This window comes from Ranitomeya variabilis, chromosome 4 (genome assembly GCF_051348905.1).
Source record: "Ranitomeya variabilis isolate aRanVar5 chromosome 4, aRanVar5.hap1, whole genome shotgun sequence".
NCBI lineage: Eukaryota > Metazoa > Chordata > Amphibia > Anura > Dendrobatidae > Ranitomeya > Ranitomeya variabilis.
Window position 1 is genome coordinate 623,270,972 of NC_135235.1, and position 17,610 is coordinate 623,288,581.

The 17,610-nt window shown below is 43.6% G+C and overlaps 1 protein-coding gene across 1 annotated transcript in view; it reads right to left on the reverse strand.

Annotated features, from left to right (window-relative positions):
- Positions 1-2,053: 2,053 nt before the first annotated feature.
- Positions 2,054-17,610, reverse strand: part of OGFOD3 (2-oxoglutarate and iron dependent oxygenase domain containing 3) — a 77,446-nt gene continuing 61,889 nt past the window's right edge. Inside the window, exon 9 of the mRNA XM_077253507.1 lies at positions 2,054-3,042. Within this exon, the coding sequence (XP_077109622.1) occupies positions 2,906-3,042 (137 nt within the window). The 3' untranslated portion in view covers positions 2,054-2,905. The remainder of the gene's footprint in view (positions 3,043-17,610) is intronic.

The following is a 17,610-nucleotide window of genomic DNA, read 5'->3' on the forward strand; positions in this document are numbered from 1 at the left end:
ACAAGGATGGGGGCATATACATGGTTTGGGGGAGCATATACATGGATTGGGGAAGCATATACCAGGATGGGAGGGAGCATATGCCAGGATGAGGGTGCAAACACCAAGATAAGGGGCATATATCAGGGTGGGGAGCATATACAAAGGTGTCGAGCATATACAAGGATGAAGAGCATATACCAGGATGTGGGTGCATATACCAGAGTGAGGGGCATATATCAGGGTGGGGGAGTATATACAAGTAGGAGGAGCATATACCAGGGTGAGGGGCATATATCAGGGTGGGGGAGCATATACCAAGATGCGGGTTAATATACCAGGATAGGAAGCATATTCCTTTATATCTGCAGTCTGGTACCCTTGCTTCTGCCTGTGCTTTCTCTTGCCCCCGCCAGCTTTGTTGCCCCCGCCTGCTTTCTGTATTAGTTGTTTGTTCTAAACTAAAATCTCAATATTCAAGTTAAATTGCCGTGTTGGCACTTTGCGATAAATAAGTGGGTTTTGGGTTGTAGTTTGGGCACTCAGTCTCTAAAAGGTTCACCATCTACCCTAGACCATCAAGGACTAACCCCAAAACATGCTAGTCCTCCAGGTAAGCAAATATTAACCCCCTCACACCTTAAACCACCAAGGATCTTGGTGTCACCCCGTCCACTACTGTGGATTACAAAGGATAATTGTAATAATTACTAATTACCTTTAGCCATAGGGAAAATTTGCAATCTCTCCACTATTCTGGACCACCTGGAAAACGGACAATACTTCCTCACATTACCCTAAACCACCACAAAAATGAAAAATAATCCCACGCACTACACTAGACCACCAGGGAAACTGATGGTAATTCCTCCCACTACCCTATACCACCAGGGAAACTGATGGCAGTTCCTCCCAGTCCTTTAAACACCAGGAAACAGGACACCACCTTATGAAATGGACAATAATCCTTATCACTACACTATACCACCAGGGAAACTGACGGTAATTCCTCTCAATACACTATTTTCCCAGGGAAACAGAGTATTTCCACTCATTACTCTATATCAGCAGGGAAGCTGACAGTAATTCCCACTGCACTATACCACCAGGGAAACTGATGGTAATTCTTTCCATTACTCTAGACTAGAAAAGGAACTAACAATATTCCCTTCAACTACTCCAGACCACCAGGGGAACTGACAGTAGACACTTCCACTACTGTAGACCACAAGAGAAACTGAAAATAATCCCCCCCATTACTCTAGATCAGTTTTCACAACTCCAATCCTCAATTTCTTTAGTATTGCAAAGATAACAGAATGATCAGGCATCAGAAAGCGCCACAAGTTTTCCCTATAAGATATCCTCATATATTATTCCTGCTTGGGGATCTTGATGACTAGAGTTGAGAAACACTGCTCTAGACCACTAGGGAAAACTATGAATAATTACACTCACTACTCTAGACCACCAGGTCAAATGACAATAATCCCTCCCTCTCCTTCAAACAACCAGGGAGCCTGAGAATAATCCCTGACATTACTCTAGACCATCATGGAAACTGGAATATAATCCTTCCTGTTACTCTAGTTTACTGAAGATACTGACAGTAATGTCTTCCATTATTCTTGACCACCAGGGAAACCTTGTTACCCTAAACCGCATGGAAATCTGACAGCAATCCCTTCTATTATTTTGGAACACCAAGTATACAGACAATAATCCCTCTCATTCCTTCATACAAAGTATAGAGATAATAATCCCTCCATTTCTGATAGACCACCAGTGAAATTGGCCAGAATCCCTCCCTCTACTCTACACTGCCAGTAAACCATCTCACTACTCTGGATCACCAGGGACTAAAATCCATCCCAACACTCTAAACCATCAGGAAAATTTACAATAATCCCTCCCACGACTCTAGACCAAAGGAAGTCTAAACAATGGGGACCACTTATCCTCTTCCAACCTAAAAAAAGCAGGACATTTTCCTATCTAGTTCCTCCTATAATTAATATTGAGAATAAAAAAGGACAACCAATGGGACAAATGATCCTTCTAGCAAACCACATAATCATATCTAATCACTTTATTCAGTTTCTTTAGTAGTCACCTTTCACCACACCATACTGTATGGAATTTGTCAGAGTAGAAGTTAAGAAAATGTAAAACTTCTTGAAATTAAATGACAAAAAAACCCCTAAAAAATATAAGACTTATTATTCCATTTGCCACTTACTTTGGGCTTATTGGCTGCAACAATTCATAGGAGCTGAGCCATTATAATGACCAAAAGAGTTATCCATAAATGTCCCACAGGCCCTAATAAATTGATTAACTGAGCTACAAAATTGGTCCAAGTCTGTAGAAAGCACATGGAAACCTGCAGTAGTCACCCAATGGATCCATGGGTCATTAATGCACAAGAGTCCAGACTAATTCAGCAAATATCTTGTGTAAACAGTAGAAACGTAGGACTTAGGTGTGGTAGCTTCAGTGATTACCACAGTCCCACCAAAAAGTGAGGTTATATGAAAAGATTGTCTGAACCATGTTCAACAAAACAAGCAAAATAAAATCTTCTCCCTCTCAATTAATTATAGCCTAAATAAAAATGAATGACCGATTGGATGCCATTGATTCTGTCCAATATTTACTAGATCAACAATATCATGATTATGGCTGAGAAGAATAAATCATTTTTGACCAAGAGTTCATGCTGGGTCCTCTCCAGATGCAACAGATACATTCGGAAAGAGTTGGCTTCACCAATGCACCCATAGAAAAGTGTTTTGGCCTTCATAAAGTCCATTGTAGACCATGACGTGGACCTTAGGTCAAGAGGTACATTCATTAGACATTCTGTCTTCAGGTTCGGGGTGCAGTGGTCCATTCCCGCCCGATTCTTCGGCTTTTGGGTCCTGCTTTACGTCCAGGTTGGGTCCACAATACCATGGTCGGGGTTGCAGGTGAATGAGATGGTTATGGCATATCTGGTACCCCAGTTCACCTTTTCCACACGATGTAAATTCTCAGATCCGGACGTGAAGAAGGACAGGCGCCCTTAACGGATGAAAAAGACATGACAAGTTAAACAATAGATGAGGCATGATAAAAAGAACCAAAGTTATGCCTCGTATCCAAGGAACATTCAAAGCTTTGAGGGCCTTTTACATTGGGGAAGAATTGTCAAAGCAATCATTCGTATGAAGATGACTGTAATAATAAACAGGCGCCAATCAACTTGCCATATTGTCGATTTGCGCTCATTACGGGCAAAGTATCTGTGTAGGAAAACTTTAGAGTTGACATATAAAACGCAGATCCATTATCTTTCATTAGATATAGAGACTGTGCTTACATCAGGTTTCTACTCCAGATACATGGAAACCAGTGTAGCTAAAATAGCCTTACAAAGTCTCAAACCGCGAAAATCCCAATGACCCAAAATTGTAATGTTGGTGACCACATTGTCCCCTCCATGGCTGCCAAGGCTGGTGAACTGATCAAACAACGCCTCAGATCTCAGCTGTGCCTTTGGCAGAGAGGGAAGCGGAATAATAGAGGTTTAACCGCCATTATTCCAGAATTTTATGCTTTGGAGAAACTACATTCACACCGCAGCTGCAATCTGATAGTCGCCAGGCATCTGGCTCTCGGTGCCCACACAAATAGGTCATTTTGTAAGGGGAAGAAGTCTTGGCTGGGAAAACATTAATAGCTGATTTACACAAGCCCATAATCCGCATATGAGCATTCATAAGAAAACTCATTCCTGATCATCGCCCCGTGTAAACGTGTCGGCGATCCGGCAATAAGCAAAACGTTCATTCAGCAGCTGAATGGATCGTTTAAGTTTGGCATAAAACTGACTGTTGCCGCCAGCACATTGCCCAATGTAAGCGGGAACGTGCTGCTGATAATATGGGGGATATGGGGTTAGAGTAGTCATAGTAACGGGGCTAAACACGGACACCGATTTTTGTATACAGTCAATCAGTGCTCGTTTAAAGTGGAATTTGACCCTTTTGCGGCTACTAGTGGGACCTGAGTGGGGGATCAAATGTAATGATAGGGCAGCACAGTGGCGCAGTAGTTAGCACTGCAGCCTTGCAGCGCTGGAGTCCTGGGTTCAAATCCCACCAAGGACAACATCTGCAAAGAGTTTGTATGTTCTCTCCGTGTTTTTGTGGGTGCCCTCCGGGTTCTCCGGTTTCCTCCCACATTCCAAAGACATACTGATAGGGAATTTAGAATGTGAGCCCCAACGGGGACAGCGATGATAATGTGCAAAACTGTAAAGCGCTGCGGAATATGTTAGCGCTATATAAAAATAAAGATTATTATTATTAATGATGGCATATAGACAAGGACTGCACTCAAGAGACAACCTAATTAAGCCAACTGAAGTCATTCTGTCTCTTATAAACGTGATGGGTGACAACCACTAATAGCCACCATTATCTATGTTGTCAGCCTTGCCTGTGTGTCAGTCATCACTGTAGTTCTGGCATTCACTTCATAAACTAGGTAGGCTTACAACGAAAATTACAAGCATTTTCCAAATACTAGCGAAATCGTGGGAGGCACAGAAAAAAATTGGGATGCGACGATGGATGGTAAGATGAAGACACTGTTGATGTAAAACAGTAATTATTATCAGCCGGCAATGCTGCCCACGTGGCTGCCGTCTATGGGGACTCCGGGAATTATATTTTCTCTCACTCCAATGATTCACTTTTATAGTCGTTCTTTCTCGGAGACAAAAATTCCCAAATGCAACAACAGTATTCTTCCAATGATATCCAAGCACTATCACCCCCATTAGGCAAGCGCAGAAAAGGGGGACGTGCAGAAAAAGGCATCTACTGCTACACCAAGCAAGATAATTAATCCAATTTGTTGGTACTTCACTAATTTCCTGCTGTGCGGCAGATAAAAACCTGGCGCCATCTGGAATTAACCCCTACATTTCTGGAAGACATTGCCATAGCACAACTCCCCCGTCCTTTTCATATCTGAAGTGATAAAACACTGTAATGCACAGAAAAACAATATCCAACAAGAAGAAGAAGATGCCACGCGAGAGTTAGTAAGCATACAAAAACATCGGGGGATGGGATTCAACAAATGCCCATTCACATTAAAGCAATGATAGATTGATGCTCGCTGTGGATCACAAGCAAAGAGGAGATACAGTCATATGAAAAAGTTTGGGCACCCCTATTAATCTTAAGCTTAATGTTTTATAAAAATTGTTTTTTTTGCAACAGCTATTTCAGTTTCATATATCTAATAACTGTTGGACACAGTAATGTTTCTGCCTTGAAATGAGGTTTATTGTACTAACAGAAAATGTGCAATCTGCATTCAAACAAAATTTGACAGGTGCAGAAGTATGGGCACCCTTATCATTTTCTTGTTTTAAATACTCCTACCTACTTTTTACTGACTTACTAAAGCACTTTTTTTAGTTTTGTAACCTCATTGAGCTTTGAACTTCATAGCTAGGTGTATGCAATCATGAGAAAAACTACTTAAAGTGGCCACTTGCAAGTTGTTCTCCTGTTTGAATCTCCTCTGAAGACTGGCATCATGGGCTCCTCAAAACAACTGTCAAATGATCTGAAAACAAAGATTATTCAACATAGTTGTTCAGGGGAAGGATACAAAAAGATGTCTCAGAGATTTAACCTGTCAATTTCCACTGTGAGGAACATAGTAAGGAAATGGAAGAACACAGGTACAGTTCTTGTTAAGGCCAAAGTGGCAGGCCAAGAAAAACATCAGAAAGGCAGAGAAGAAGAATGGTGAGATCAGTCAAGGACAATCCTCAGACCATCTCCAGAGAGCTGCAGCATCAACTTCCTGCAGATGGTGTCACTGTGCATCGGTCAACTATACAACGCACTGTGTTTTTTTGCCACCATGTATTACGCCTTTTTGTATTACCAAACAACTCAATCTTGGTTTCATGAGTCCACAGGACCTTCTTCCAAAAAGAAATTGGCTTCTCCAAATGTGCTTTTGCATACCTCAGCCGACTCTGTTTGTGGCGTGCTTGCAGAAACGGCTTCTTTCGCATCACTCTCCCATACAGCTTCTCCTTGTGCAAAGTGCGTTGTATAGTTGACCGATGCACAGTGACACCATCTGCAGCAAGTTGATGCTGCAGATCTCTGGAGGTGGCCTGAGGATTGTTCTTGACTGATCTCACCATTCTTCTTCTCTGCCTTTCTGATGTTTTTCTTGGCCTGCCACTTCTGGCCTTAACAAGAACTGTACCTGTGTTCTTCCATTTCCTTACTATGTTCCTCACAGTAGAAATTGACAGGTTAAACCTCTGAGACAGCTTTTTGTATCCTTCTCCTGAACAACTATGTTGAATAATCTTTGTTTTCAGATCATTTGACAGTTGTTTTGAGGAGCCCATGATGCCACTCTTCGGAGGAGATTCAAACAGGAGAACAACTTGCAAGTGGCCACTTTAAGTAGCTTTTCTCATGATTACATACACCTAGCTATGAAGTTCAAAGCTCAATGAGGTTACAAAACCAAAAAAAGTGCTTTAGTAAGTCAGTAAAAAGTAGGTAGGAGTATTTAAAACAAGAAAATGATAAGGGTGCCCATACTTATGCACCTGTCAAATTTTGTTTGAATGCAGATTGCACATTTTCTGTTAGTACAATAAACCTCATTTCAAGGCAGAAACATTACTGTGTCCAACAGTTATTAGATATATGAAACTGAAATAGCTGTTGCAAAAAAAACAATTTTTATAAAACATTAAGCTTAAGATTAATAGGGGTGCCCAAACTTTTTCATATGACTGTATGTATAAGGCCTCATTCATACGTCCAGTTTTCTCGTAGAAATGCTTCCCGCGGTTTTCACGGATAGCACTCGCACCTGTGATAGTCTAAGGGGCCATTCACATGTCCATCATATTTCGCGGACTAAGTGGTCAGGGGAAAACTGCAGAGACATGTCCGATTTTGATCCAAGCAAGTCTGCGGGTCCGAGAAATAAATCAGACAGCAGTTGTATGACATCTGAGTGCAATCCCATATTCACAGACTGTCGGAAAAGAGAAGCTGAAGAAAGTTTTCTTTTTCTCCATGTATGTGAAAAACTGATGACATTTGGACAATACTCTGTTCAAAATAATTGATCCGTTTTTCTCATCTGTGACAAAATCGGATGTCTGAATGAGGCCTAAGGATGAGGAGTGCGGGAAAAGCAGGTTGGGAAAAAGGAGTTTCTGGATGGAAATGGTTATGAATATTTGAGGGGCTCTGGAGACAATCGAGTTACAACAAGTTGAGATGAAGACGAATGGGTTTGGAATGGTTAGGAGGTGCTGGAAATGATGAAAGTTAGGAATAATTGAAGTTTCTGGGAAATTGTGGGATTAGGAATAATTGACGCATACTAAAGTTCGTTTGGGGGATGATGGAAATTACGGGAATGGAAAAAAATAGATGAGAGATGCTGAAAGTGATGAGATTAGGAACAGGTAAAGAATGGTGGAGATGACAAGGTTGGGAATAGTTGAGGAGTGCTGAATGGAATGGGAATCATTGAGGGATTATTGAGATGATGGAATTAGGAATAGTTGGGGGTGCTGGACATGATGGGAATGGTTGAGGTGATGAGATCAGCAACAGGTAAAGAATGGTGGAGATGAGGTTAGGAATAGTAGAGGAGTGATGAAGATGAAATGAATGAAAATCATTGAGGGATGATTGAGATGATGGGATTAGGAATAGTTGAGTGGTATTGGTGCTAGGAATGGTTAAGGGGTGCTAGAGATGATGGGATTGGGACTAGAAGAGGGACGCGGGAGATAATGTGATTCGGAATCGCTAAGGAGTGCTGAAGATGAAATGATTGTTGAGGGATGACTGAGATGATGGGGTCAGGAATAGATGAGGATGCTTGAGATGATGGTGTTAGGAATAGTTGATGAGTATTGGGAGTTAGGAATAGTTAAGGGGTGCTGGTGATGATAAGGTTGAGAATAGTTGCGGAGATCTGAACAGATTGGAAATCACTGAGGAATGACAGATTGGGAATGACTGAGGAGTGCTGGAGATGATGTGGTTGGGAACAGTCGAGGGTGTTGGAGATTATGTAATTGGGAATAGATGAGGGACTTGGGAGAGGATGTGACTCGGAATGGCTAAAGATTAAACTATCATTGAGGGATGATTGAAATGATTGGGTAAGAATAGTTGATGGGTACTGGAGATGATGAGGTTGGGAATAGTTGTGGGATACTGGCTGGAAACAGCTGGACATTAGAGGATTAAGAACAACTCAGAGGACATCAAAATAATAAGATTAAACAAAAAATGAAAGAGTACTGGAAATGACAAGGTTAGGAATATATGGGGTGTACTGGAGACAGTTGGGTTACAAATAATTGTTCTGGGCTGAAATCACAGTGTCAGGGATAGCTATGGTGTACCTGAAAATTAAATATTAAGAACGCTTGAGAGGAGCTGGAAGTAAGATGGTAATACCAGCTCAGAGAGTTGGATACGACGGGATTTGGAATAGCTGACGGGTGCTGGAGATATTGTGGGGGGGATAATTATTTCTAGTGCTTATCAGTGAGCTGCTCTGAGATCGGTCTGTAATCTATTACCATGACAATCGGGGCCAATTACTGGTCAGAAGACTCGTCTCGTATAACGCGAGGGTAGTAAATGAGAACTGATACTATTATTGTATGGAGAGGCTGGTGATGATTGCGATAATGGACGCAGCCAGAGATCTCAGTGCCGTTGAAAATAAGGTTTTCTACGGAGGAGGGGGTTAACGATGCCAACGCAAAAAGTAGGCAAACTCTTTATGAAGTAAACATGGCTTAATAGGCACGACCACAGGTCGGAGGCACAACTCCGAGTCGTGATGAAGGAAAGTTCCAGTGCATTAGCAGCAAATTCCTAGTGAAGGAGGAGAGGCAGCATCTAAATAGTGTTCGTTATGGCTCTGACGTCCAACAGACCGTGAACGACGCATGCAAAATGAGAAGACAGACCTGAATCACTAAACAGGTGCACTCTACACTTTTTCCTCTTTCCTTAAAGGGCTACAAAAAAAACCTAAAAGTATGTAATCTATCAGCCAACTCAGACTACAGAGGAGCAGACTGTAGTATTTGGAAAAAGGATAAACAACAAAAACCTGATCCCTGCGCAGCAGTAAAGTGTCTGTTTTACGCCAAGTTGACTCGTTGGTGCTTATTTTGCACCGGAAATCCGCAGCAAGTTACAGTACAATACAAGTAAAACGGTTACTCAAGAACCCAATTGTAATGCCTGCAGTAGCACACAACCTCCACCAGGGGGGTGCAGGTGAAGGAAATCAGGTACACTCGCAGTGAAATCACAGAGCCGCAGGCAGAAGCCACTAGGTGGCGAAAGAGTTCTCAGAAAAAGCCGGGTCAGCAACAGAGAGGAAATTAAGTACCAGAGGTCACAACAATATCCTTGGTCAGAAACAAGCCAAAGAAGTCAGAGTCGATCAGGAGCAGGAAAGCCAGAGACGCAAGACTGTCCAACAGGTCAGAGGACAAGCCGAGTCAAATACCAAGGGGTCACAACACGGAAAGCGAGTACTACAAAGAGCGGAGTCACAGGGGAACACAGGAACAGGACCAAGGTATACGGGCAGACCATAAATCAGAGTATAACAGGGTCAGCTGCTCATGCCAGAGACAAGAACTATAACCGACCCTGCTAGCAGGTAACAGCGGACTGAAATAGCCAGACAGATCCCAAAACAAGGCCAAGAAGATTAACCCCTGCATGACGATCCCGGGGAGAGAATTATCAGAATCAAACCCTGGACTGGATCATGACACCAATCACAAGTTTCAGAAATCAACATGAAAATGAAAACATGGTGTGGTTTTCAACAATGCAACCTGCTCATTCTTGACCAAATTTTCATGGCGGATTTCATCCTCTTCAATGCTTAGTAATGGAGTAGGGTGAAATCCTTGACAAAATCTAACACATGCGGACAAAAGTAACACATGTGGAGTCTGCGTGTGGATGGGTTGTCGGATTTGGTCACATATTTGAACATGACCTTACAGGACCTGCGGGATCTGCATCCTGCTTCAAACTTTAGAAAAACAGTGAATTTTCCTCTTTCACCAACCTGGTATCCATTGGAGTTGGGCAGGGGAGACAGGGAAAGTTTCTAAGTAAGGACATCCAGCTCATTTACACTGCAAGATATTTGTGATCAAGCATTCATAAAAATGCTAATTTCATGATAAACCTTCAGTATAAAGAGGCGAATGATCACCCAATGAACGAGCAAAACTTGCCAAGTTGACCATAACCCTTTAGTCCCTACTTTTGTAGCTTCTCTTCACACTAGCAAAAGAGATCTCTTAAGGCAAGAAAAATTGTGTAGTGTGAATGTAGCCCAAGCACCCATACACATTAGACAGCTATCAGCGGAAAGTTCATTCGGTCAACAACTATCACTCCCGAGTCCCCTGAGGGACCCTATTTTCTTTATGAGAGAGCCAATGCTAAAAAACCTCTAGCAGAAGCTCCTTTTCCCATAGATCAAAAGGATCGGACATGGGAAATCTGACTTGCCGGATCCTTCTCATCATCAGTCATGGAGGGAATCAGTAGGCCCCAATATACATTAGACTATTAGCCGAATCTGTTAATATAGACTTTAGTTTAATGTGTATGAGGGTCTTTAATCAGCACTTACAGTGCAGAGCAAAAAATCATCCTTCTTGGCAGGGCATTGTCCAGTCTAGACAGAACTTGCGCTGCCAAGAACCATGTATAGTACGAGTATATGCATAGCTCTAGAATAGATCGTTGAGTAGCCATCGTTGACTTTGGTCGTATTGTGCCACCAGTCTGCTCCTGTAAACGGACCCTTAGAATGATGTGGACAAACAAAATGGCAGAAAACAACTGCAAGGAGCCGATAAAGACACCACTTACTGTCTTCAACCTCACATTACTAAAAGATTTCCTTACCAAGATAGAAGACCTTCTCAGGTTGGAAAGGGTTTGAGTTTAGAATATTGAAATTAAGAGTCCTTGTCTTAAAACTTGGAGACCATCTAGGGCCTTTACAGTAATATCTATCCATACCGATTCTTCCTGTAATAATGCAGCAAGAGCACAGAATATATGGGATCGAAAGTCTCAGCTGAACTTTAGGGAGCCAGTATCATTTTCGTGAATCTAATAACCCATGAAATAACACCACAAAGCTGAAATCCTTTAAAGACCATTATCCGATTCCATTTTTATTTCTCATTTGAAAGGTGCGATAGAAGGATGAGGGTAAAATACTTAATAAACAAATCTCCAAAGAAGGATTTTTCTTCTTTCAATCTCAGGAGAACCTCAATTAAGTTCCCTCCACCCTCAATTTCCCTCCCCCTTATGTGTAATCGCTCTCGCCTCGCTTTGCCGCATTGCATGCTGTGTTTATGTTCTGTCTCAGTTTGATGTTTTCCTCCTGATTGTATCTACCTGCAGCATTTATCTGATTTTTTTTTGGAGAGCCTTGTTGCTTCTGCACCCCGGGAAAGGAAAAATTAAAATAAAATTGTTCTGTCAGACGGCATCACAGAGGGAAACCAATCTTCTAGTCATTCAAAAATGCGCTGAATGAATATTAATAGCAGGAGACAAGCTGGAGACTGATTCAAATCTTTTTTTCAGCTCCTTGTGGCTTAGGTTCTTGTCTTGTAATCACAAAGTAACTAAACTAAAATATTGTGTGCCGTCGTCACTATCGACTTCTGGTGGCTATATTAATAATGCTTTTCCATGAGGTCTAGTATAAGGGAAAAGGTCTTCAATTTCATATTAAGGAGTTCATGACTTCTCAGTCTTAAGCCGATCTTCCTCTGTTACTTTTGACTCTAAATATCAGGTGCAATGAGTTTGGTTTTCTCTTGAAATTTTCAAAATGCTTTGGCTTTATGTTGTTTGGACCTTTCCAAAATAACATTTTCCGTTTCCAGATGGCCTTGACTCCACTGATCCTAATTTTCAGTCGAGTCTTCTCATAAGATTGTCCAAAATGGCTTGGGTCTACGATGCTAAGCTTCCAAGCGTTTGTTGTCTTGATTGTGAAAAATGTTCTCCGAAGTTGTTGACTATCTGAATGGCCATACACTCAAAGGGTATTTACACTGCAAGATAATTGTGACCGAGTGCTGTTAAAAAGCTTGTTTCATGATAAACTTGCTGCTTAAACAGGCTACAAATCACCCAATGAACAAGCTTGTTCATTGGGTGACATGATCTTTTGTGCAGCTGCGGTGACTCGAATATAGTATTTGAGCACGCCGAAGATGCTCTGTTAGAATCCGAGCATGTGTATGGTGGCAATGGTCAATTGATGGTCAAGGAAGATGTCGATCGCGCATGCCTGATTTTGGACTGCCGATCGCATTGTTCTCTGGGAGATAAGCCGCCGGCAGTAGTGTTGGTCTCTGGCACAGTAGTGCTCAGCTGAACGAGCGCTCCTGTGTGAGCCATTCATTTGGCTGAGATGCCTGTCAACCGAACGATCAGCCGAAGCATCATACAGCCCACAGTATTTAATGTTTAAGCCTCTCTGTTGTCCCCAGAAGTTAGAGAATTAATGACTATAGATTACTATTTTACCTACACCAAAGTATAGTGACAGAGAGAAAATAGAGACGCAATCCACTGTAGGTAAATTTATAGTCCCATATCAGATCAGGCATGAGCCCACAGTTTTTAGGACCCAATCAGAAAAGACACTTTCTAAATACAACAACAGCCCACATGTTTTGGTTTATACGACTTGCGATAGACATCAGATTTCTATTAATAAATTTAGCCAACTCAATGAGGACAACCTCGGCAAAGTCTGAAGATACAATTGGTTGGATTACACATGTCCGATCCTTGTTTCATCTTCACATTGTAAGCAACCACCGAAACATTTGGCAGCCACTTATCTTCGACCTTGCCAAAGACATAAACATCTATAATATAACGGTAGGAGCGTCACTCTGTCCGAAGCCTTTATGGACTGCGCAAGCGCGACACTCCTAGCGTTAGATTATAGCCAGTGTCCGTATTCTAGAAAAAAAAAAACGGCGCCGGAAAGCGCGGACTGCGCAGGCGCCGATTCCGAGAGCAGGGGGACATTTAGGAACCGTAAACAGGGCACGTGGGGACACGGTGGACTTGATCCCGCCCTCATGATGCCACAGCAATTTCTTACTTACGCCACCTGATTCCGGGCCATGAATGTCCCTCTGCTCCTGGAATCGGCGCCTGCGCAGTCCGCGCTTTCCGGTGCTATTTTCTGGAAGACTGCATCTTCAAGAAAATGGCGCCGGAAAGCGCGGACTGCACAGGCGCCGATTCCGGGAGCAGGGGAACATTTATGAGCCGGAAACAGGGGGCGTGTGGACAGATCCCGCACTCAGGACGCAGCAATTCAAACTTAGCCACCTGATTCCGGGGCCATGAATGCACCGCCACGCACAGCCCCCCACACTCAGCACCGCCACGCACAGCCCCCCGCACTCAGCACTGCCACGCACAGCCGCCCGCACTCAGCACCGCCACGCACAGCCGCCCGCACTCAGCACCGCCACGCACAGCCGCCCGCACTCAGCACCGCCACGCACAGCCGCCCGCACCCTGCACCGCCGCCCGCACTCAGCACAGCCGCCCGCACTCAGCACAGCCGCCCGCACTCAGCACAGCCGCCCGCACTCAGCACAGCCGCCCGCACTCAGCACAGCTGCACTCGGGCAGTAGAGCCGGAGAGAGAAAGATGGGAGCAACATATGGCAGAATGGAAACAGGAACAGGCAGAATGGGTGCAGCACATTACAACAGAATTGGGGCACAGGATGGGAGCAGCACATGATAGAATGGGGGCACAGGATGGGAGCAGCACATGACAGAATGGGGCGCAGGATGGGAGCAGCACATGACAGAATGATTGCGCACGATGGGAGCAGCACATGACAGAATGGGGGTGCACACATGACAGGATGGGGGGTGCAGGATGGGAGCACATGACAGGATGGGGCGCAGGATGGGAGCACATGACAGGATGGGAGCAGCACATGACAGAATGGGGCACAGGATGGGAGCAGCATATGACAGGATGGGGGTGTAGGATGGAGCAGCAAATGACAGGATGGGGGCGCAGGATGGGAGCACATGACAGGATGGGGACGCAGGATGGAGCAGCACATGACAGGATGGGGGCGCAGGATGGAGCAGCACATGACAGGATGGGGGCGCAGGATGGAGCAGCACATGACAGGATGGGAGAGCAAGATGGGAGCAGCACATACCAGGATGGAGACCATATACCAATATAAATGCTCGCTACCCGGGCGTAGAACGGGTTCAATAGCTAGTTTAATATAAGAGGAGTTTGGCTGCATTGGTCAAGTTGCTATCTTGTCAATTCTATGTCTATGAGATTGGGGGTAATTAGCTGCGTTTCTAGTCCTAAACACAATGGAGCACAGCGTTGTGTCTTTGAAAGGGTTGTATCAGACTCTTTAGCAGCAATGCAGTCAGTCAGCCTGTATTACATCTATGGCAAAGACATCTCCTACGAGATAGAGGAATACATTAGCGTTGTGTGCTCGGTAATGGCATTAACGTGTTTTGAATAGTGTGAAGAGTAACAGGGAGTTGCTTTATTCATGCACCAATGTGATGGAAACAGATAGAGAAGGTAATGAGAATGTGACAGCGCTGTCTTTGAGATGACATCTTCTGATAAATTCACGTACCGATAATCTCGTTATCAGGAGGGGAATCACAACACAATGCGTGGAGAAGAAAATGGCACTTCTGGCAGCCTGCACTTAGTGTGTTAAGCGGATGTGAATCTGAAGTGGAACTTTCAATGGTCTGGGCAACTACAAAAGTCTGGCACCAAACCAGCCGAGGATTGTCCTGTCTCGAAAAAAAAGTGTACAGGGAAGAAAAGTTTTACATCATCGGCTTGTATATTTGGCATCAGAATTAACCCATGAATATCATACTGCATCTAATCAGGGATATTGAGTGAACACACAGCCTTCATAGGGCCGTTCCTTTATCCTAAGGCCCTCATGTATATTAGACAAAAGTTGGCTGAACCTGCTGATATTGAGGGGTTTGGCCAACTGATTGTCAAAGGAGATGTTGATAGCGAATGTCCGATTTTTGGACTTCCAACCACATTGTTCTTTTGTGGAAGCATTGTTCCGCTGACATCCATCTAATGTGCATGGCTGGACTTACACAATGTCACTATACCCATGACTAATAGAGGTCAAGAAGAAAGGACCCACTTAAGTGTCCGTGGGTAGTCATGAGCGAACCCGTGGATATTTAATCTGTACGGTTCGGCCGAAGAGTTTTTTAAAAAAAGGTCACTGTAAAAAGGTTGAGTCCACAGTGAGAAATTTCTTACGGTGAACTGACATGAACTTAATGAGCTCAGTGCTGCACCGTGACACTTTTTCTCATGGTGCTAACGGTGATCTCACTGAGGTCACCGCAATTCATCGGCCCAGCTCACAGTGAAGTGAGCTGGGAATGCAGTCTCAGTGACCAGCGGTAACCTTGATGATGTCACTGCTAATCACTGATGTTTAGGGTGCCGAACCCGAACAATAACATGAACTTCCTGGAGAAGTCCGTGTTCGGGGTCCGTGCCCGAACAGTGGATGTTCGGTATGGACCCCAAACTTTACTGTTCCGAGTTCGCCCATCTCTATCCATGTGTTTTTCAAGCTCTTTATACATCTCCAAGACCCTACTTTTGACCAAAATCCCTCTATCCCTCCTCGCTATGACCTTCTTTTTAATCTGCGCAACAGATTTGCATTAGAGAGGACTATAAAGCCACCCCAATCACTTTAGATTGCTGTCGGATGAACCATGGTTCGGCCGGCAGCTATCTGGCTCAACGCTTGCATACACAAGAGCGCTCTTGCTCTGTCGAGCGTGCCTGTGTTTTCCATGAGAGAGCCACTGCCAGACATATCTGCCGTTGGCTTATCTCTTAGAAAACAAAATGATCAGCAGTTCACCACCGAACAAGCTGAAGCCTTATCTAACTGACATAATTTGTCGGTAGAGAGTCGGGGGGGCCCTATATTCATTAGGCTGTCAGCTGAACCTATCGATATCTGTGGGTTTGCACGGTGTTAGTCTTATGCACGAGTGCACATCCTTTTTTGGTCCAAGGGCTAAATTGTCATATTGAACCAATCAAGGGGGCCACACTAAAAATTACAGAGGTTTTTCTTTCAGTGACATTTATGGCATATCGAAAGTACATAGTAAGGTATATAAAAATTACATGTCTCATGTTATTTGAGCCTTTCAAAGAGTATTTGAAGCATTTTTTATGTGGATTGTGCTTTAAAAATCAGTGTGAACATACCGTAACAAGAAAGAGGTGATGAATGCACATTACTCTACATTAGAGGTTATGGGCGACTTGAAGGGGTTGTCCGGCCTTAGGGTCCAAGTCTGCAGTTATTCTATGTGACTGAACACTTGTGAATCCTCACATTGCACGTACTGTGCGCTTTGAGGATTCTCCAGTGCTGGCGCCGGGGGCACAAGGTCATGTGACAGCAAATATGCAATAATCATATTTCCGCCCACATCCCGACTAGAATTGTCCGGCTTAGTTTAATACACTTAATTGAGCAAATTGCATACTTGGGGTCACGCACCCGCCGCCGGAGAATCCTCACAGTGCATAGCACATGTGCTCTTGGTCCAAATGTCCCCTGCAATGTACCCATAGACATTAGACTTTAGTTGATGAAAATGAACGATATCAACCAAAACGATCGTTCATCAGTTAAGACATAAAGGGAATATGACCCTGATTTCAGCGAGGTGTCACTCACGGGGCTGTGTGGTGCTGTTTCAGTAAAATCATTGTTTTATCAGCAGGATATTATCACTACAGGACTAGGTGTCTCGTGCCTCCTGGTCCAACCCCGCCCCCAGCACCGACTGGTACACTGTGCATTTTCAGAAAGCTGCTAATCAGTGCTGTGGGCGGGGTTATACACAGCTCAGCATTCTGAGCTCTGTAGCAGAGAGAACTGTGATTGTGTCAAAATGACAACATGCAGACCAGTAGGTGACACGTCACTGGAATCAGGGTCTCTGCCCCTACATTATGCTGCTCTCAAATTACATAGCAAAAACCTGCTGAGAGATTCCCTTTGAGAAAGTAGGATCATGCTAGACAATCAATCATAGTCTATCATCTTCTGAAATGAAGTCAGCTACTTTTTTTTCAGCCAAAAGTAATTTGACAGATCGTTCATACTATGAACCATCTTACACTAAAAAAAAAATCTGTTTGACCATCAAACTACTTTCAGTCGATGTGTGTTGTCACCGTTCGTCTAAACTGGATTAGGCAATTTGAACCCTCTTGAAAACCTTTACTGACAAGGCAGCCAGCTTTTGAGGCAGGGTTTTAAAACTGGACAATCCCTTTAAGTTTGGAAAGTCATCTATGTCCGAATAGGTTGAACTGTACTGATGATCTTCGAGATGACTACAATTCACCTCTTGCAAAATAATCAAGTTC